Here is a 23,176-nt window from a genome sequence, read left to right as displayed (position 1 = left end):
CAACTGGTGGACATCTCCAAGAAACTGTAGCAAGTTTCTGACTAGCTAACCACTTCTGGTGCTTCAGATGACTTTGAACCTACAGATTTTCAGGTCTTTGGCAGCAATTCCTTTACCACGTCCCTCCCTCAGAACTTCTATGAGTTTGGGAAGACCTAATTCTAATATTAAACCCTTTAATCCTGGAACATTTAAAAGAGATTCTGTTTTCTAAATTCAATTCTGACAGATACAAATATGATCCTTGGGGGAAAAAGCATAAAGACAGGAATCTGGAATTGATTCTCTGATCTGCTTTGATCTGAAGGCAGTAATGATCTGTCAGTGCAAAATAGAACTCTGGGAGATTAGGGCATTCCATGGCAGAAGAGCTGATACCTATGCCTGTGTGGATCAGGTGATAAAGGTGGCAAGGTTTTAGAAATGCCACAGCTGTCCCTAACAATTCCACCAAGTCTTCCTTGCCAACAGCAACAGCCATTATTCCTTTATCTGAAAAGATTAGTGCCAGTTTGCCTGAGGATCCATCTCAACAAGCTGATCCTTCTCAACTGGCTCCCCTACTATTTAATTATTTCTAGATCCATCTCTACTTCCAAATCCCAGATCCCAGGGGAGTTGAACATCTAACCAAGGAGGAACTGCAACTGGAAAATTTTTCATTTATTTTGATAGAAATATAGGAAATATGTATAGCGATAGAGCCAACAGGAGTTAGAAAAGGAAAGGCAAATGTAATGGTAACTTGGGCCAAAATTATCTGTATGGATACAATAATCAGAGACTCCAGATTCAATGTTAACAGACTGCTAGATTTATTGCCTGAAACCTGGAAGTGATGGCCCACATTAAAGAAAATAAGATGTAAAGACAAGATATGCTAGACCATAGGCAAACAAACAATGGCCTGCAGGGCAGATCCAGCTTTTAATTTGTTGGGTAGTTGAACTTTTACTGCAAAACTTATTTTACTGCAAAACTTACTTTACTGCATTCATTTATATTAACTCACTTCTCTCTTGCTAGTTGAGTAGGATGGATAGAAACTATATCACCTGCAAAGCCTAAAATATTTACAATGTGGTCCTTCACACAAAGTTTGCCAACCAATCTCTGTATCAGTGATTCTCAAGGTGTGATCCATAGACCTTGGGGGTGACTAGAAACAGTATCAAGGGATCAGTAAGATCAAAACGATTTTCATAATAATACTTAGATGATATTTGTCTCTTACACCTTGTTGACATTTGCACATATGATAAAATTGCTGACACCTAAATATAAAGACAGTAGTGCCAAACCGTACTTTTAGTCATTGTTTCTTTACACCAAAGCACCCAAAGTGGAAAAGAAAAAGGCAGATTTATTTTGAAATATCCATGATATAGTAAGAATTATTATTACTGAATCCTGACCACTGACTATACCCTTTATAGTACTCAGTGTGATGAAATGAGTATATATAAAGTCCTTCTGCCACTTACAGAAGTATGTCTATCTCACGGAAAAGTACTTGTATAATTGCTCTGGTGTGTGCTGAATTAGCTACTTTTTCATGCTGTACTATTTCTATTTGAAAAATGACACTCTGGGGCACCTGGGTGGCTCAGTGGGTTAAGCCTCTGCCTAAGGCTCAAGTCATGATCCCACGGTTCAGGGATCAAGCCCCATATTGAGCTCCACATTGGGCTCTCTGCTCAGCAGGGAGTCTGCTTCCTCCTCTCTGCCTAGTTATGATCTCTGTCTGTCAAATAAATAAATAAAATCTTTTAAAAAAATAAAAATGACAATCTTTGGTTATTTAGATTTGAGTTTTCAACATTTTCTTAAAAACGACCAATGTGAGCTTATTAATGTCAATGAACAAATTGCAATTTATTACCAATGGTTAAGATGTGATGCTTTAAAAATAAATTAAAATTTAGAAACCCTGAGGTGCCTAGCTAGCTAAGTTGGTAGAACATGATTCTTGATCTCAGGGTCATGAGTTCGAACACTACTGGGAATAAAAATTATTTAAAAATAAAACTAAAAAACCAAACAGAAAAAAAATTAGAAAACTTGTACCTGCCACTATGGGCTTGAGAATTTTGCGGACTTAAGATCTTTCTCATAAAATTGGTAGGTATAGTAACACATCGTATTTTTCTTTCAATAAAATATGAAACTATTTACAAGATCTGCATAACTCAGTGAACCTGTGTTTTTCAAATGGACAATTCATTGTGCTACAAAATAATGCATGAGTGAAATAGCCAAAGTGTAAGACAGAGTTCAATAAATATTAGCATAAAGAGCGTGAAAAAAATCCATCTGACAGTTTCATATTTCCTCCTGAAACTAATGTCTAAGAACTTATCATTTAATGAGAGGGAGGAGTCAAGATAGCGGAGAATTAGCAGACTGAGATGACAACAGGGAGCAGGAGATCAGCTAGATAGCTTATTATAAAACCATTCCGAATACCTACAAATCCAACAGGAAATCCAACAGGAGATCGAAGAGAAGAAGAACAGCAATTCTAGAAACAGAAAATCGACCACTTTCTGAAAGGTGGGACCGGTGAATAAGTGAATCCAAAGTGACGGGAAGACGGACCGCGCGGGGAGGGGCTGGCTCTAGGCAAGCAGCAGAGCAACGGAGCACAAAATCAGAACCTTAGAAGTCTGCTCCACTGAGGGACATCACTTCAGAGGCTAAGCTGGGGTGAAGCCCATGCGGGGACAGCATGGTCTCAGGTCCCGCGGGGTCACAGAAGGATGAGGGGTGTCTGAGTGTCACAGAGCTCACAGGTATTAGAGCCGGGAAGCCGGCTACAGAGACGGAGCAGAGGAATGAGCTCTCAACTCGGGGTTACCTTAAATTGTGATCCGTGGCACAGGCCACTGCTGTGTGAGCAGGGAGCCTACAAGATCCAGGGAGATACCCCTGGAAGAGCGCAAGGATCTGCAGGACTTGGAGATTCCAGGCGGGGCTGTGTGCCAGAGAGAGAGACGCTTGGTCACAGGCTGGGTGAGCTCGGAGCGCAGCTAGAGGCCAGGGAGAGAAGTGATTGAGTGCTTTTCTCTGAGGGTGCATTGAGGAGTGGGGCCTCGAGCTCTCGAGGAGCCCGAGATTGGGAGGACGCTATTTTCATTCCCGTCCTCCGGAACTCTACAGAAAGCATTTGGGGAACAAAAGGTCCAGAAAACGAACCTGAGCAGATTACTTAGCCTGGCCCATGGTAAGGGTGGTGTAATTCCGCCTCAGGTGAAGACACTTGAGAATCACTACAACAGGTCCCTCCCCCAGAAGATCAGCAAGAAATCCAGCAAAGACCAAGTTCACTTACCAAAGAGAACAGTGGAATTCCAGAGAAGGAGAAAGCTAAGCATGGAATTCATGGCTTTCTTCCCATGATTCTTAAGTCTTGCAAACTTAATTAATTTTCTTTAATTTTATTTTTTTCTTATGCTAAAATTATTTTAATTTTTTTAACTTTTACCTTTTCCTCTTTTAATGTTTTTTAAACTAGTTTACCTTAACAATACCTTTCATTAAAAAAATCTTTTATGAACCTTCATTATTATAGTCATATTTTATCCTTCATTGTATCTAACTTTATTTTTTGGATACACATGGGGTTTTTTCTTCTAAAAAAATCTGGGATACAACTTCTTCTAATAGATCAAAATATACCTTAAATCTAGCACAAGTCTTTGTTCTAGTCTCCAGCCTGATCAAATTCTCTCCATTTTCTTTTTCTTTATTCTCCCAACCAAACTTATCAACTACTTTTTTAGAAAATTTTCTTTTTAAATTTTCATCTTTATAAGTCATATTCCACACCTGCGTCATGTTTACCTTTATATATGTTTTTCATTCTTTAAAATTTTGGGAGGTAGTTTCTTCTAAGAGACCAAAATACTCTCAAAATTATGTGGGTGACCCTGTTCTATTTACCAGTCTAATATATTTTCTTTTTTATATCTTTTTAATTTTTTTTTTTCTGAACTTCTTTTTACCCCCTTTTTTCCCCCCACGATTTGGGGTCTCTTCTGATTTGGTTAAAGCACATTTTCCTGAGGTCTTTGCCAACCTTTTAGTATTTTATTTCCTCCTTTATATATTCTTATCTGGACAAAATGAAAAGGCAGAAAAACTCACCATAAAAAAAAGAACAAGAGGCAGTACCTAAGGCTAGAGACCTAATCAATATGGACACTGGTAATACGTTAGATCTAGAGTTCAGATTGATGATTCTCAAGGTGCTAGCTGGGCTCGAAAAAGGTATGGAAGATATTAGAGAAACGCTGTCTGGAGAAATAAAAGCCCTTTCAGGAGAAATAAAAGAACTAAAATCTAACCAAGTTGAAATAAAAAAAGCTATTAATGAGGTACAATAAAAAAAAATGGAAGCTCTTACTGCTAGGATAAATGAGGCAGAAGAGAGAATTAGTGATATAGAAGACCAAATGGCAGAGAATAAAGAAGCTGAGCGAAAGAGAGACAAAGAATTACTGGACCACGAGGGGCGAATTCGAGAGGTAAGTGACACCATAAGACGAAACAATGTTAGAATAATTGGGATTCCAGAAGAAGAAAGAGAGAGGGAAGCAGAAGGTATATTGGAGAGAATTATTGTGGAGAATTTCCCTAATATGGCAAAGAGAATAAGCATCAAAATCCAAGAGGTGCAGAGAACCCCCCTCAAAATCCATAAGAAAAAATCCACACCCCATCATCTAATAGTAAAATTTTCAACTCTTGGCAACAAAGAGAAAATCCTGAAAGCAGCCAGGACAAGAAGTCTGTAACATACAATGGTAAAAATATTAGATTGGCAGCAGACTTATCCACAGAGACCTGGCAGCAGGCCAGAAAGAACTGGCATGATATATTCAGAGCACTAAATGAGAAAAACATGCAGCCAAGAATACTATATCCAGCTAGGTTATCATTGAAAATAGAAGGAGAGATAAAAAGCTTCCGGGATAAACAAAAACTAAAAATATTTGTAAACACCACACCAGCTCTAGAGGAAATATTCAAAGGGGTCCTCTAAACAAAGAGACACCCTAAAAGTAGTCGACCAGAAAGGAACAGAGACAATATACAGTAACAGTCACCTTACAGGCAATAATATGGCACTAAATTCATATCTTTCAATAGTTACCCTGAATGTAAATGGGTAAATGCCCCAATCAAAGACACAGGGTATCAGAATGGATAAAACACCAAAACCAATTGATAAGCTATCTATAAGAAACTCATTTTAGACCAAGACACCTCCAGATTTAAAGTGAGGGGGTGGAAAACAATTTACCATACTAATGGTAATCAAAAGAAAGCTGGGGTGGCATTCCTTATATCAAATATAGCCAAAGACTATAATAAGAGACGATGAAGGACACTATATCATATTCAAAGGGTCTGTCCAACAAGATCTAATAATTTTAAATATCTATGCCCCTAACATGGGAAGAGCCAACTATATAAACCAATTAATAACAAAATCAAAGAAACACACCGACAATAATACAATAAGAGTAACATCCCCCCCTTAAGATCCCCCTCACTGAAATGCACAGATCATCCAAGCAAAAGATCAACAAGGAAATAAAGGCCTTAAATGACACACTGGTGTAGATGGACATCACATATATATTCAGAACATTCCATCCCAAAGCAACAGAATACACATTCTTCTCTAGTGCACCTGGGACATTCTCCAGAATAGATCACATCCTGGGTCACAAATCAGGTCTCAAATGGTACCAAAAGACTGGGATCATTCCCTGCATATTTTCGGACCAAAAGGAACTGAAGCTAGAACTCAATCACAAGAGGAAATTTGGAAAGAACCCAAAACATGGAGACTAAAGAGCATCCTTCTAAAGAATGAATGGGTCAACCAGGAAATTAAAGAAAAATTGCAAAAATTCATGGAAACAAATGATAATGAAAATACAACTGTTCTAAAATCTGTGGGACCCAGCAAAGGCGGTCCTAAAAGGAAAATATATAACGATACAAGCCTTTCTCAAGAAACAAGAAAGGTCTCGGGGCGCCTGGGCGGCTCAGTGTGTTAAGCCTCTGCCTTCAGCTCAGGTCATGATCTCAGGGTCCTGGGATTGAGCCCCATCAGGCTCTCTGCTCAGCAGAGAGCCTGCTTCCCCCTCTCTCTCTGCCTCTCTGCCTACTTGTGGTCTCTATCTGTCAAATAAATAAATAAAATCTTTAAAAAACAAACAAACAAACAAGCAAGAAAGGTCTCAAATACACAACCTAATCCTACACCTAAAGGAGCTGCAGAAAGAACAACAAAGAAAGCCTAAACCCAGCAGGAGAAGAGAAATCATAAAGATCAGAGCAGAAATCAATGAAATAGAAACCAAAAGTACAGTAGAACAAATCAATGAAACTAGGAGCTGGTTTTTTGAAAGAACTAATAAGATTGATAAACCCCTGGCCAGACTTATCAAAAAGAAAAGAGAAAGGACCCAAATAAATAAAATCATGAATGATAGAGGAGAGATCACAACCAACACCAAAGAAATACAAACAATTATAAGAACATATAATGAGCAACAATACACCAGCAAATTTGACAATCTGGAAGAAATGGATGCATTCCTAGGGACATATAAACTACCACAACTGAATCAGGAAGAAACAGAAAACATGAACAGACCCATAACCAGTAAGGAGATTGAAGCAGTCATCAAAAATCTCCCAACAAACAAGAGCCCAGGGCCAGATGGCTTCCCAGGGGAATTCTACCAAACATTTAAAGAAGAATTAATTCCTATTCTCCTGAAACTGTTCCAAACATAGAAATGGAAGGAGAACTTCCAAACTCATTTTATGAGGCCAGCATTACCTTGATCCCAAAACCAGACAAAGACCCCATCAAAAAAGAGAACTACAGGCCAATATCCTTTATGAACACAGATGCGAAAATTCTCACCAAAGTACTAGCCAATAGGATCCAAGAGCACATTAAAAGGGTTATTCACCACGACCAAGTGGGATTTATTCCAGGGCTGCAAGGCTGGTTCAACATTCGCAAATCAATCAATGTGATACAATACATTAATAAAAGAAAGAATGGAACATATGATACTCCCAATAGATGCTGAAAAAGCATTTGACAAAGTACAGCACCCTTTCCTGATCAAAACTCTTCAAAGGGTAGGGATAGAGGGCACATACCTCAATATCATCAAAGCCATCTATGAAAAACCCACTGCAAATATCATTCTTAATGGAGAAAAATTGAGAGCTTTTCCGCTAAGGTCAGGAACATGGCAGGGATGTCCATTATCACTACTGCTATTCAGTATAGTACTAGAAGTCCTAGTCTCAGCAATCAGAGAAGAAAAAGAAATTAAAGGCATCCAAATTGGCAAAGAAGTCATCAAACTAGCACTCTTTGCAGATGATATGATACTATATGTGGAAAACCCAAGACTCCACTCCAAATCTGCCAGAACTTGTAAAGGAATTCAGTAAACTGTCAGGATATAAAATCAATGCACAGAAATCAGCTGCATTTCTGTACACCAACAAGACAGAAGAAAGAGAAATTAAAGAGTCAATCCCATTTACATTGCACCAAAACCATAAGACACCTAGGAATAAACCTAACCAAAGAGACAAAGACTCTGTACTCAGAAAACTATAAAGTACTCACAAAAGAAGTTGAGGACGACACAAAGAAATGGAAAAATGTTCCATGCTCATGGATTGGAAGAACAAACATTGTGAAAATGCCTATGCAATAGACATTTAATACCTAAAATTTAATACCTAAAGCAATCTACATATTTAATGCAATCCCTATCAAAATCCCATCCATTTTTTTTTTCGATGAAATGGAACAAATAATCCTAAAATCTATAGGGAACCAGAAAATACCTTGAATAGCCAGAGGAATATTGAAAAAGAAAGCCAACATTGGTGGCATCACAATTCCGGACTTCAAGCTCTATTACAAAGCTGTCATCATCAAGACAGTATGGTACTGGCACAAAAACAGACACATAGATCAATGGAACAGAATAGAGAGCCCAGAAATAGACCCTCAACTCTGTGGTCAACTAATCTTTGACAAAGCAGGAAAGAATGTCCAATGGAAAAAAGACAGTGTCTTCAACAAATGGTGCTGGAAAAATTGGACAGCCACATGCAAAAAAATGAAACTGGACCATTTCCTTATACCACACATGAAAATAGACTCAAAAGGGATGAAGGATCTCAATGTGAGACAGAATCCATCAAAATCCTTGAGGAGAACACAGGCAGCCATCTCTTTGACTTCAGCCCCAGCAACTTCTTCCTAGAAACATTGCCAAAGGCAAGGGAAGCAAGGGCAAAAATGAACTACTGGCACTTCACCAAGATCAAAAGTCAAAATGGATATGGATGAAAGACCTCAACATGATGCAGGGATCTATCAAAATCCTAGAGGAGAACATAGGCAGTAACCTCTTCAACATCAGCCACAGCAATTTCTTTCAAGACATGTCTCTAAAGGCAAGGGAAACAAAAGCAAAAATGAACGTTTGGGATTTCCTCAAGATAAACATCTTTTGCACAGCAAAGGAAACAGTCAATAAAACTAAGAGGCAAGCCATGGAATGGGAGAAGATATTTGGAAATGACATTACAGATAAGAGGCTAGTATCCAAGATCTATAAGAACTGCTCAAATTCAACACCCAAAACCCAAATAATCAAGTCAAAAAATGGGCAGAAGACATGAACAGACAATTCTTCAAAGAAGACAGATGAATGACTAACAGACACATGAAAAAATGTTCAACATCATTAGCCATTAGGGAAATACAAATTAAAACCACATTTAGATACCACCTTACACCAGTCAGAATGGCTAAAATTAACAAGTCAGGAAATGACAGATGTTGGAGAGGATGCAAAGAAAGGGGAACGCTCCTACACTGTTGGTGGGAATGCAAGCTGGTGTAGCCACTCTGGAAAACAGCATGGAGGTTCCTCAAAAAGTTGGAAATAGAGCTACCCTATGACCCAGCAATTGCACTACTGGATATTTACCCTAAAGATACAAATGTAAAGATCCGAAGGGGCACGTGCACCCAACTGTTTATAGCAGCAATGTCAGCAATAGCCAAACTATGGAAAGAACCTAGATGTCCATCAACAGATGAACGGATAAAGAAGAAGTGGTATATATATATACAATGGAATACTATGCAGCCATCAAAAGAAATGAAATCTTGCCATTTGTGACGACATGGATGGAACTAGAGGGTATTATGCTTAGCGAAATAAGTCAAGCAGAGAAAGACATCTATCCTATGATCTATCTGATATGAGGAAGTGGAGATGCAACGTGGGGGGCTTGGGGGGTAGGAAAAGAATAAATGCAACAAAATGGGATCGGGAGGCAGACAAACCATAAGAGACTCTTAAACTCACAAAACAAACTGAGGGATGCTGCAGGGAGGGGGGTAGGGTGAGGGTGCTGGGGTTATGGACATTGGGAAGGTATGTGCTATGGTGAGTGCTCTGAAATGTATAAACATGGCTATTCACAGACCTGTACCCCTGGGGCTAATAAGACATTATATGTTAATAAAAAAATTAAAAATTTAATTAAAAAAGAAATTATCGTTCATTGGACTTTGACTTAGTTATCAAGGAAATGTCCACAAGTACCTGAAAGTTATTCAAATATTCCTCTTTTCCAGTTACATGTAAGTAAGAGGGAAATACAAAATGATAGAAGTTGGCGAGAGAGGGAGACAAAGCGTAACAGATTCTTAACCTCAAGAAACAAACTGAGGGTTGCTGGAGTGTAGGGGGTGGGGAGGATGGGGTGGCTGGGTGATGGACATCAGGGAGGGTATGTGTTGTGGTGAGTGCAGTGTACTGTGTAAGACTGATGAATTACAGACCTGTACCTCTGAAACAAATAATACATTATATGTTGATTTAAAAAAAAAAAAAAAAAAGCTTCTCTGTAGTATTCTGCAGGACAGGGATAGCAGAAGGAGAGAAAAATCACTGAAATTCAATGAATTTATAATGGGAATGCAGAATTCTGGAGTGGTAGAGGCCCATTAGTGGCACTTAACTTAAACCAGAGACATGATGCAGTACTCTGCTGATACAGGCAGCAGAGCCAGAGCAGCAATCAGGTCTGACCCAGAAAAATCTTTGGCACTGGCTGTCCACAGGGCCATAACAGAGGAATGACAAAGGATTATTAAAACTTTTTTTTTTTTATTGTTTTTTAAAAACTCTTCATCACCCCTCACCTAATCCCAACATCTGAGTCAGTCATCAACTACAATGCCAAAGTTTTATAATGCTGTCTCCATAGTCTTTAGCATAGGGACCTGTGTTCACTTCTCAGGCTTAGTGTGTATTCTGGTAAAGCAGTTTACCAACGTTTGGGGGACAAATGAATACTGGCTCTGAGAGGGTTCTGATGCCACTGTGGTACATCAAGAGATTACTGATAGCCAAGTGATAAATGGGGTTTGGGTCCAGTAGGTCCTTCATCATGGACAAATGATAAAATACATCCTTACATCCAGAATCCAGTGGAATATACATAAAAGTTATTGTTGGAGACTCCTTGTTGGTTCCCTTACTCATGGAACTAAGGAACTATTATGGTAAAAAAGCCAAGTAAAATCTCTAAAACAGTCTCTCATTGACGTAAGGGCAATTTTTATAATGTTCTTATTCAACTTAACTATGTGTCCTATAGAAAATATACAACAATAAGCAATGGATCCTCATAAATTTAATCAGGTAGTGACTCCAAGGAAACTGTTATTTCACATATGACCTCTCTGCTGGAGTAAATCAACAAGGCCATTACTGCCTGACATGGAGCTAGTGACTTAGTGATTTTGTCCCTCTTCATAATACATACTACAGTCTGACAAACTTTTCTAAAGGGAAAAAGTAAACATTTTAGTGAGATGATCTGTCATACCTACTCAACTCTTCCAAAAACAACCACAGGTAAAGTAGGTAAAGGTAAATAGGTAAAGGAATGGGCATCTGTGTATTCCAATAGAGCTGTATTTACAAAAACAAGTGATAAGCTGGATTCCCACAGGGCAGTTTGCAACCTCTAGTACAGACCACAAGCAGCAGTTAGATTTAACCTACAACAGCAACACACTTTCCAATGTCTTATCTCTGGATTATACCAGTTCTCTAGTTCTCTGCTAAATTCTAGCATTCAACACACACAAAACATAATCATGTCAAAAAGTGGGAGGAAGACATGAACAGATACTTCTCCAATGAAGACATACAAATGGCTAATAGACACATGAAAAAATGTTCATCATCACTGGCCATCATGGAGATTCAAATCAAAACCATATTGAGAAACCACCTTACACCAGTTAGAATGGCCAAAATTAACAAGATAGGACATACTGTGTGTTGGAGAGAATGTGGGGAAAGGGGAACCCTCGTACACTGTTGGTGGGAATGCAAGTTGGTGCAGCCACTTTGGAGAACAGTGTGGAGATTCCTTAAGAAAGTAAAAACAGAGCTTCCCTATGACCCTGCAATTGCACTACTGGGTATTTACCCCAAAGATACAGATGTAGTGAAAAGAAGGGCCATCTGTACCCCAATGTTCATAGCAGCAATGGCCAGTCACCAAACTGTGGAAAGAACCAAGATGCCCTTCAATAGATGAATGGATAAGGAAGATGTGGTCCATATATACTATGGAGTATATATGCCTCCATCAGAAAGGATGAACACCCAACTTTTTTATCAACATGGACAGAACTGGAAGAGATTATGCTGAGTGAAATAAGTCAAGCAGAGAGAGTCAATTATGGTTTCGCTTATTTGTGGAGCATAAGGAATAACACAGAGGACATGGGGAGCTGGAGAGAAGGGAGATGGGGGAAACTGGAGGGGTAGACGAACCATGAGAGACTGTGGACTCTGAGAAACAATCTGAGGGTTTTGGAAGGGAGGGGTGAAGAGGTTGGGTGAGCCTGGTTGGGGGTATTATGGAGGGCACATATTGCATGGAACACTGGGTGTGGTGCATAAACAATTAATTCTGGAACACTGAAAAGAAATTTAAAAAATAAATAAATTAAGAAAAATCTAGTTGGCAGGGATACTGGTCTTCATGCTATTCCTCAAAATATTAATAGTAATTTGAGAGGGAGTGGGGAAAACGAGGTGGGGGGGGGAAGGTATCATATTAATCCAATACATTTATGGCATTTATGCTCCTTAGGCTGAGTAAATAGGAAGTAGCAACTACCTCAGCTACCAGGTGACAACAAAGGAGTGCCAGAGGATGAGCAATAAGGACCATGAAAATTCAGGAGCTTGTCAGTACAGTGAAATTTCTAAGTATTTAGTGGTCCAATCATATGAGATGTCCTCTCTAAGGTGAAGGGACAAGCTACTTTGTAGGTGAGCATCTCTGAATTTTTTTGGAGGCAAAATGTATAATACAACTCAGCGTGCTGCTCTGACTCATTAATGAAATAATTCCCTATTCTGTGTAAGGTCCAGGGCAACATGCAAGTTGCTTTGCCCTTTGACCCACACCTCCCAGAAGATGCTTGAAGTGTCTGTAGCGGAAAATAATAAAATATAGGACTTTTGACAAGTCATATAGGAGAATCACAGTTGAGACCCTTAGAATTTTGAAGTGCATAACTCTTTTCCTTTTTCTTTTTTTTTTAAGATTTTATTTATTTGACAGAGAGATCACAAGTAGGCAGAGAGGGGGAAGCAGGCTACCTGCCGAGCAGAGAGCCTGATGTGGGGCTCGATCCCAGGACCCTGAGATCATGACCTGAGCTGAAGGCAGAGGCTTAACCCACTGAGCCACCCAGGCGCCCCCATAACTATTTTTCTGTTGTAAAGTAGCTTGCCTCTGGGTCTGCAGAGATTGAAAGACTGACCATGGTCTCCCAAGGTACTGTGTCCTGAGCTGCCCAACATAAGGTAATGCTGTCTAGGTCACGAAACCATAAAGTTGGTATACACGGCAATATTCTATCACAAGTTAGATGTGGCATACATGACATCCAACAAAATATGGCACAAGTATGGCACAAACAGATCAAGAGATTTCAGGTTCCCAAGGGGCCTTCTCCTGCTACACTGCCTTTTTCTCCATCATGAGTCTGACACTGACTGAGTGAAAAAAAAAAATTGGCAGGCCTGGTTTCATCATGATTCTGTAAAATATACTGACACTATTCAAAAGTACAGTTGAGGTATTAGAGCCCCACTAAGAAGTGGTTCTAAAGAACAGTAGTGAAGTGGAATCTTTCCACTGGCAATATGTTAAGCAGTGTACCTAAAGTTACTAAAGAGGACAAATGGTCAGGGGCAAAGATTTACAGTGATTCATGGAGACTGGCCAGCCTTTGGGTGGATAGTGAGAGACTTTAAAGAAACTAGATCGAAATCTGGTGGGAAGATTTCTGGAAAAGAAATAAGGACCAGCCTACTGAAATGTGCAGGATATGTAAGTATGAGGATATGTAAGTTCTCTGAATACATTATGTCTGACTGTGAGGAACCTCTTAATAATCAGATGGGCAACCTGAACATTCTGTGAGTATCAATTAGTCCTATTCAAAAGGCTGATGAACAACTGTACAGGCAGGAAGTGAGGTTACATATAGGCTCAGCAATATGGACTTCTATGTATTTAGTAACCAGCAGTGAGCCCCCTGATATGGTAGTGCTCCTCTGGAAGATCAGCCAGCTACTTGGTGGCATGCTTGCATGCTTATTACACTGGACTGCTTCTATCAAAAAGAACAGTAATCTATCTTCACAATAACAGTCTATTACTCTCCATATAGAATTACTTTCCATGCCCACAGTATTTCTGCAAAAACTATCATCCTGAACATACAAAAAGGCTTATTCACTGCTATGATATTCTACTAGAATTGCTTCTGAACATGGAATTTCATTGTACAGTGAAAAATATGTAGCTATAGCCTCATGCGCATGGAAATCACTTATCTTACCACAACTGCAATCATTAAACAGCTGGTTTGATAAAACTGTGGATCAAAACATTAAAAAGTCATTATAGTACCAGATGGGTTCCCTGCCCAGTGTGGAGCCCAATGCAGGGCTTGAACTCATGATCCTGAGATAAGACCTGAGCTGAGATCAAGAGTTAGACCTTAACCGAATGAGCCACTCAGGCATCCTGTCATTTTGAATAGCTAGAGGAGAGAATGCAGAACATACCCTGAATCAGATTATTACTATGTGAAACTAATTTTCCCACAGTTAGAATATATAGGTTGGAGAACCAAGGATAAAAACTGGAATAACACGTATGTTAAACTACTAGAATTTAAATAAAGATTTAATACAAGAAAAAAAAAATTGGAATAACTATTATTTCAATAAGCCAAGAGCAAAAATTTTGCTTCTCAACCCTACAACTTTGGATTGTGCCAGTCTGGTTCCCCCCAGAAGAATTCCTTTATCAGGAGATACAAGCAGGGTCCCACTCACCTGGAAGCTTAAGCTACCACAGGGACACCTATGGCTCATCACAGCACTGAATCAACACACAAAGAAGGAAGCTGCAGTTATGTATTGATATTTAACTTAACTATCAATGAGAAACAGTTGTTCCTAAACAGTAAGGCAGAGGAATATGCCTGGAAGTCAGAAGCTTTTCTAGGGTATCTCTTGGCACTTCCATATCCACTGATAAACAGTCAAATGAGAAACTACAGCAACTATATTACAGGAGGAATCATTATTGGCAGCCTCTTCAGGTCAAGTAAAAATCAGCTGAGGTAATGTCTAAGGTAAAAAATAGAAAGAAGCTGTAAATACCTACTAGGGTTATGAGACTAGTTATAGAAATAAAGACTACCACAATTAAGTCTATACACATGGATGAATTATTTTTTTATCTCTTATACCCTTCTCTTGGTATCTCAATATGTAATAAGTATTATGACAATTGTAATTAAACCTGTATTTCAGTATTTAACCTAAAGAATATCAAACGGAGATTGTGTATATACAGAAAGAAAAATGAACAGAGTTCTAAGATGGCTGCAATGACATAAGTTATTTGTAAGAATAACTCCTCTGGAAGAGGGTGAAACTATCTGAGGAGATATGAAAGACATAAGCTGAATCATGTCCAACAGAAGGATGACATTTTAAGTGTCTTTATTTGGAAGTTCAATATGGGTAAATGAAACAAGGACCCTTGGGTTGGAAATGGGGTATATACAGTGCTGGACTGTCATCATCCATCCATCACTCTCATCCCTCTTTTTGAGTCTCATCTACACTGTACTGCAGAAATGTGTATTTCCCAGAATCCCCTTCTAACTGCAAGTTTGTCAATAAAAAGAATATGTACAAGATTGGAGAGCAGGAAAGCTTGGTGCACCCAGATCAAATTTCACAGGAGCTTCCTGTCAAGTAACTGAGAACTACCCTTTGTGTTGCAGACTGAGCCACATTACTGGGGCTCTGAAGAGATTCTTGGTTGCTACAGCAATTTTCCAGTGAGCCATGAATAACTCTCAGCTTTGGTGGGTACCTCAGTGTCTATTTTCCTGATATTTCACCCAGAGCTTTCCTTATTTTCAGCAGTCATTCCCTTGATCTTAGCTCCCCCAGTTCTCTAAACATTTGTGCAGGCCCTAATTACTGTATTAAACACTCCAACCCTCACAAAATACATAAAGAGTTCTTGTTTCCAAAACAGAGTGGGAGGTTTAACTGAATGCCAGTATATGAAAAGTACACAGCAGAGTATATCACAAGATATTATAAAAGTGATGAGGCAAGAAATAGGTTAAAGTATACAAGGTATTCAAACCTACAAATATATTCACTGAGAATTAATGACAGAACTAATTGATAATGGTCTAGAAGTTATTCATTAGGCCATAAAGCCCGTCAATGAAGTTTAAAGAGCAGAAATACTGATCAAAAGGTAGTAATATCAGACAGTGACAATATTAAAAACGCAAAAAAACCCCAAAAAACAAAACAAAAAAAACCATCACTGAATAAAACCTGGAATTTAAAGACATTATCTTTTGAACCACAGAGGGAATGACCAAAATTGTAATATCAAGGGAATAACAGTGATGAAACATTTAGCCAATTTGGAATTTACTTTAATAAGTGAGCACTACTCAGATGAAACTATTATCTTTCACACATATGCTATTTAAAAGGAATGGTAAAAAGTAATTTTCAACAGAAGAAATTAGGTAAAAACAGCAATAAACCAAAAAAGGGAAATTAATGAATTAAAAAGAAAGAAGTCCTGGAAAACATTTGAAATTTTCAAAAAATAATTTCTCTGAAAATCCAAGATACTCAGCCATTTTTAAAAGCCACTGATGAGCTTATGCAGTCTATTATTTTTTAAATGTTTACAAGAAACACTGAATATAAAGGAAAAGATTTTAGTTTATAAAAATATCTCAATTACTATATTGGCCTATGATAAGGAAGTAAATCAAGGTACTGTGATTATATAAATAATTAAAATTTGAATCACCAATATTTTAATTTTAAATTTTAAAGCAATTCTTACCTCTTTGCTATCTGAGTCTCAAGATGTTTAACTTTTTCTAGTAACTCTTTCTCAACAGCATCTCTCTCCAATTTAAACTCTTTTAGGGCAGTGTGAATAGCTTCTTCTTTTTCACAATTAAGCTTCTGAATTAACTGTTCTCTGTCTTGTTCCTGGCTCATGACAAGTTTCTCTTTGTCTTTCTCAAGTTTCTGAATAATGGCTTCATACTTCTCTTCCTGTTGGGTGAGTTTTTCATCTTTTTGTTTTTTAAGAGCACTCAATTCTGTGTCCAATTTACTCTGCAGTTCAGCTATTTCTCCTCTCAGGTTTTTTTCTATTTCAAGTGCTTGGTGATGCAATGACGTTACTTTGTTTAATTCAGCTTTAAGCATATCAGATTCTTCTTCATGTCTACTAATTAACTCTGAAATGCACTGATCTTTTTCAATTGTCATTAAAGTTCTTAGCTCTGCCAAGCCCACCTGATAGTTTTCATTATTATCCTGAATCCTTTGGTTTAGTTTACTTATCTCTGTTCTCAAATTTTCTGTTTCTTGTTCAAGGAGAGATTTTAAGGTCTCCTTCTGCTGGGCTCTGCATTCTTCCAGCAAAATTTTTATTTCATCGGTTTCTGCTTCCTTCAATGCAAGTTCAACCTCTAATTTACATCTCATGTCAGACAAATCTGAAACCTTCAGTTTTAATTCCTGTAGCTGTTGTTCTTTCTCCTGGATAACTGTGGCATGAGACTCTTGTATCTGATCGATTCGTTGTTGATTTTCTTTTTTTAGTTTCTCCAAAGACACTTTATGGTCTGCCATAACTTTCTCAAACTCCTGAGTATGCCTGACACGCAGAGCATCCTCTAACTCCTTTAGGTGACTTTGCTCTAAACACTGAAGTTCTGTCCGCAACAACTGCATCTTCTCATTATTTTCAACATGGAGCTTCTTTAAGTCTTCTAACACTATCTCTCGTGACTGTTTCAGTTCATTAATTTCACAATTTTGAGTGTGCATTATATTTTCCATCTCTAACAACTTCTGATCCTTTTCATTTTGCAAGCAGATGACAGCTTCTTTTTCATGTTTAACCAAAGCAAATTCATTATCTTTATTTTGTAAAACCTCCTCAAGGCATACCAAGTCTCCTTTCAGCTTTTTAATTTTGTTTTCATTTTCTTCACTTTCTTTTATTAGTGCATCAAGTTTGCCTTCATATTCACTTTTTAAAGACTGCAGCTCTTTTTGATGTTTTTCATTTAGTGTTATTTCCAGAGAATATTTTACTTTTTCAATAATGTTTCTTATTTCTAGTGCTGTACACTTTAAAGAATTTGAGAAGTCACACTGTTCTTTCTGTACAAATGTTCTGAAGTGGCAAAGGTCTTCCTTGATGGTTTGTATACTGAAGTGTGAGTCTTGGGCAACAACTCGACATTTTTCCAACTGGACATTTAGAGAAGTATGATCTCCTATATCCTCTTTACCACATACATTTGTATCCTGCATCCGTCTACTGTCTATCGCATTGATAACAGATGAATAAAGTGATTCCACCATCATTTCTGGACTCTGTGGATCACTTATAGGATTAGGAGATGACAAATTTTCTTCTATTACAAACTCATTTACAGCAGACATAAAATCTGATTCAGGGCTTTCTGCTAATGAATCCAAATCTAATGAAACTTGGTGAATAGTCTGTTCTATGTTTGGATGGGGGATAGTTTCAAAATCAAATGTATGTGCATCAATGCTATCTGGAGATAATTCTTCTAAGGGACATACTGCAGGACATAAGGGATCCTGAACAGTGAGTGGAGGAGGAGTTCTTGGTGAGGTAGTAGTTGCAATTCCTGTTGCACTTTCTATCCTTGGTGACGAAGCCGACTGTGGGGATGTCTGACTCATGGATGTCTGGAAAAGAGAGGGGATAGGCTTACAGAGCTGCAGCAACAAATATTTTACGCTAATGAAACAAACCATTTGAAAGAACTTAATTTGCCTTTTGTTCACTCAATAGATCTGTAATGGTCTGTGACATTTCATCCAAACTTTGTGCTGCTTTTACCAAATTATGTAGAGCAAGTACATGCTGGTGTAGAGGTTCAAAGTCACAAAGTAAAGGGACCCTGAAACAGAATGCAATATAATTAGATTTGTGATTTCACAATGAAAAGATGGATACCTACAACCAAATATTTCCATCTATGTAAAAAAAAAAAAAAAAAAAAAATACAGTACTATCATCCCCTTTTAATCAACACCAGAAAATAGGTTAAGAGACCTAAGACATAATCATTTAAGTGATGAAACAGACATCTCCCACACTATACACAAAGTGAGAATAATTACTAGAAAAAAATTAATTACATGTAAGGCACTAATTTCCTTTATCTTCATTTTCTAATCATTTGCATATTCCCTAGAAACTTCCTAAAGCAGCATATCAGTCTATCATAAAATATTTCTATATTATGGCATCTCCTGAGACTACTAGTGCTACTTTCCACAGCTCCAAAATAATTAAAATATTTTAAAATGATAACTAAAGTTAAAAATAATCCTTTCTCGGCCTTTTGGCTAAGACCAAGTGTACTAAAGTTAAAAATGCTAATGATACTTACCTGAGGAGTGGCTGAACTTCTGAAGGACAAAATGATTGAAGAAACTGTAAATCTTTTAATGAAATATCTGGAAGTTCACAGTCAAACTTTCGAGGCTTCTGTGTCTGTACAAAAAAACAAAACAAAACCAAAAAACATACAGTACAAATTTATAACTTTTTACTATGATTAATTTCAATATTAACAAAGAAGCCAAAATGCTACAAATCATCTACTGACATTTAAGAAATAGGATAAAATAAAAATGAACTATTCAATGACCAACATGGTATACTACTTTTCTGAGTTGTAAATGACTGGGGATCATAGCTGTTGGTGATCCAACTGCTGTGGCTGTTACTCCCTTTCTCGTCAGCTTTTAAAAAATGGGGTAGTATCCTGTCAACATTAAAGAAACCCATTTGTTTCACCAGCATATAGGTAGTTCCTAAATTTTTCTTTAACTTATAACAAGACCATGAAGATCTCTCTACCCTTAGCCCTATGTCTATTCCTATCATTTATTAGGATGCCTTGGTGTTTTAACATGGTAAAAAGTTTTTTCCTATGTAACATGTCCTTCCTTGCCTTTCACTTGGTCTTTCCATTATTTTCCAAAATAAAAAACTCTTAGTAAATTTCAGTTTCTTAAAAAAAATTACCTGGTAAGTCCTACCATTTCTTTATAATATTGCCAAGAAATACAACTTTTAAAGTGACTCTAATCATTTCAATCATTACCTAAGCAGATTTAGAGATGTCAAGATCCTCTTCATTAAATGGGGGTCCTAGATATATGAGTGTGGGAAACCCTATTATATCACTCATTTTTAGATATTAAAAGATTCATACATTTAGGGCCTAAGAAATCCTGCAGTACAGAAATATGTTTAATAGCTAAGCAGTGCATCTGAAGAGAAAACAAACAAAAAGCCTACAGCATTTCCCAAACTTCTCTGACCCGTGGAATCATTTTTTCTCATGAAATAAAACGAATGGTCCCCAGTAATCCTGGTTTAAAAACACATTTATTTTTCAGGATTTCAGTGAAGGCCACCTGAAGAGTCACCCTATTCTGATTTGTAAACGCAAGAATAAAATGAGGGTGGTGGTCGTGGTGAAGAGAATGAAAAGAGGAGAGGACAAAAGGAAAAGAAAGGACAGGGATGGGGAGAGAATGAGGGAAGGGAAAGATAAAGAGAATGAGAGGAGAGCAAAAGGCAAAGACAAAATAAGAAGACAATCTACTCCTACCAAACAATATCTTAACAGTGTAATATAGCTTATCCTCCTGTGTTATGAAAACTCTTCATCAAAAACTATGAATATACTTTAATGAAGTTTCATGACAAATGGCTTTTAAAACCAAAAACATTTTTATAAAAGTTGATAAGAAAAAATTCTATGTTTCTGAAAATATCTCTACTTCTGAACTAAGGTTTGAACATATACAAAATTTAGTCATAGTTAGAAAATTAATACATACACAAAAGGATGGGGGCCAGGAGTCCAATCCCCTAAACAGACGATTTCTTAAAAAGGACTTCTCTGTGCAAAGAAATTAACAATATGATCATTTTATAACTTTGTATTTCAGAAGAAAAGAAATTTCTGGTTTTTGAAAAACAAATTAACAATTCTTCATAATTAAGTTTTAACAATGGATTCAACTTTATAGACCTTAAAAAGAATATTTCTCCAAATTTCAATGGCAACTTAAATCACATAGATGCTATATAATAACACATTCATATTGACAAATAAAAACAGCATTTTTCATTAAAAAATATATTAATAAAGAACACTTACTAAATAATTTCCCAAAGGATTCCCTTTTTGACTTTTCAGCTTCATATAATCGCTTTCCATCTTTGACTAAAGCACCAGCCCACTAAGACAAGGAAAGCTTACGTTAATAATCATACACCAACTCATTAAGGCTCATATACGATGAAAAGAGAATTCAACTTGCATACCTCCCTGTAGTGTTTTATGAACATTTTTCTCCTCACAACCTCAACAACAGCTATGCAGTACATCTGAGGAACTGTACTAAGAGCTTCAACAATTTTGACTCTTTCTAACAGTTCTATTACAAGGCGGAGCAAAGCTTGCAATTTCTCTCCATCTTGATCAGCATGAAGCATTACAAAGCAACACCACCTACAGAATGAAATTGAGACACAAAACTCTATAAAAATAATCTAATTCCAAGTTAATCAACCAATCGAGTATTTCACTGTAACAATAAAAGTACTCCATTACTTGGCAAAATTTTAAAAAATCACTTTGAAATATCCAAAATTAGATGTAAGAGAATCACTTACTTCAGTCTGACATGTAGGTTATTTGCTAGTTCCTGTTTGGCAGTGGTACACTTCTGTTTAATATCCAACAGTTTTCTATGATTTTGCAACATAATCATCAACTGATTTGCGTGACTCAGGCACAAATCAGGTAAAACAGATGCATCCTTCAAGTTTTCAGCTCTCATCTGATTAGCTAAAAATCCCTTTGAAAGAAAATATTTTAAAGGACATTAACCTGGTTTTATGAAAGATATCAACATTTATTTAAGAGGAAAATCTTTGTTAAACATGAACTGTTCTACTTTTAAAGATTTTATTATCTACTATCCTGAATGTAGATATATTCATAAAAAAAGATTATTTTTAAGAACTCTGCTCATCTAGTTGTTTCATTTTCTAGCTAGGAAAAAAAAAAAACCCCACTGGAAAGAAAAAGTAATTTATCCAAGGACAGACACTCTTAATAGTTAAATTAGAACTAGAAGTTATGTATCTAGACTCCTATTATACCATGGGTCAGTCAGATCATGTATTAAGTAAAATATGGTCACTGATTTTAGCCATGAAATAACTGACCTAATCTAACTAATGATATTCATAGTACTTCGTACCCTTCCCTAAATGAATAACAATCAATTTACTGCACTTTTTATTAAGAAGTCATTCCTCTCTCCAGTATTTCTGGACTATATTTTGTTCCACTATATATATATATATATCATTACTCATATTAGAATAACTTAAATGTGTAATTTTATAATATATTTTATTATTTGATAAGAAAAATATTATATTTTTTTCTTAGCTATCCTTATTCATTTATTTTCATAGGTGAACTATGCATCACTCTGCTAAGCAGGAATTGTGTTTAGGCTCTAAATTAATTTAGACAAATTTAATTTATAATTAATTTAAAATAAGATAGTTGTGTGTACAAAACATAAAAAACAAAACAAAACAGCAAACACATAAAAAGGTCCAAAGATATCTTGTTAAGGTTATTACTAAGTGTTTTTATTGTACTTATAGGTTCTTTTTCCTACTGCTTACTGAACAGTTTTTGTGTTACAGGAGTTTTATAATTTGCATGTCCATCTGACAGCCATACTTGCTACTGTAAATAATTATCTGTCTAGGAACTTAACAATATGGCTGGCAATAGCATGTCTTCTAACTTTTTGGTAGTTCTCTCTGTTTCATGTCTTCCTAAATTTCAAGAAAATATTTAAATTTAAATGACATGTACTAAACTCAAAATCATTTAATATCTGAAAATAAAACAATTTCAATAGGAATTTCATATCTTATTTCCTTTTCAATATGCTATATGCTCCACTGTGGCTATATTTTTTTCTGAACTTAAAAATAACTTACTGCTTTTATCAACTGCATTAAAATCTTAATAGATTTCTACTACTTTTTACTGAATTCAAGAAAAACATATAATCAATCCCCAAATTAAATTCTAAAGCAATAATGAGGAATTTCCTGACACCAAAAGCATATACATGCCAAAGTTGCCAAAAGAAAAAAACGTTTAGGGGCACCTGGGTGGCTCAGTGGGTTAAAACCTCTGCCTTCGACTCAGGTCACGATCCCAGGGCCCACATCGGGCTCTCGGCTCAGCGGGGAGCCTGCTTCCTCCCTCTCTCTCTCTGCCTGCCTCTCTGACTACTTGTGATCTGTGTCT

The 23,176-nt window shown here is 36.9% G+C and overlaps 1 protein-coding gene across 3 annotated transcripts in view; it reads right to left on the bottom strand.

Annotated features, from left to right (window-relative positions):
- RB1CC1 (RB1 inducible coiled-coil 1) overlaps window positions 1–23,176 on the bottom strand; it is a 101,898-nt gene that overhangs the window by 34,184 nt on the left and 44,538 nt on the right. For all 3 annotated transcript variants that reach the window (XM_046010459.1, XM_046010460.1, XM_046010461.1), the window contains exons 9-15: window positions 21,505–21,689; window positions 21,154–21,340; window positions 20,987–21,068; window positions 20,664–20,725; window positions 19,199–19,302; window positions 18,577–18,703; window positions 16,588–18,488 (exon numbers count right to left, since the gene is read on the bottom strand). In XM_046010459.1, coding sequence (XP_045866415.1) covers window positions 16,588–18,488; window positions 18,577–18,703; window positions 19,199–19,302; window positions 20,664–20,725; window positions 20,987–21,068; window positions 21,154–21,340; window positions 21,505–21,689 — 2,648 coding nt within the window. The remainder of the gene's footprint in view (window positions 1–16,587; window positions 18,489–18,576; window positions 18,704–19,198; window positions 19,303–20,663; window positions 20,726–20,986; window positions 21,069–21,153; window positions 21,341–21,504; window positions 21,690–23,176) is intronic.

This window comes from Meles meles, chromosome 1, assembly GCF_922984935.1.
Source record: "Meles meles chromosome 1, mMelMel3.1 paternal haplotype, whole genome shotgun sequence".
Classification (NCBI taxonomy): Eukaryota; Metazoa; Chordata; class Mammalia; order Carnivora; family Mustelidae; genus Meles; species Meles meles.
This window is presented reverse-complemented; position numbering and strand designations above follow the sequence as displayed.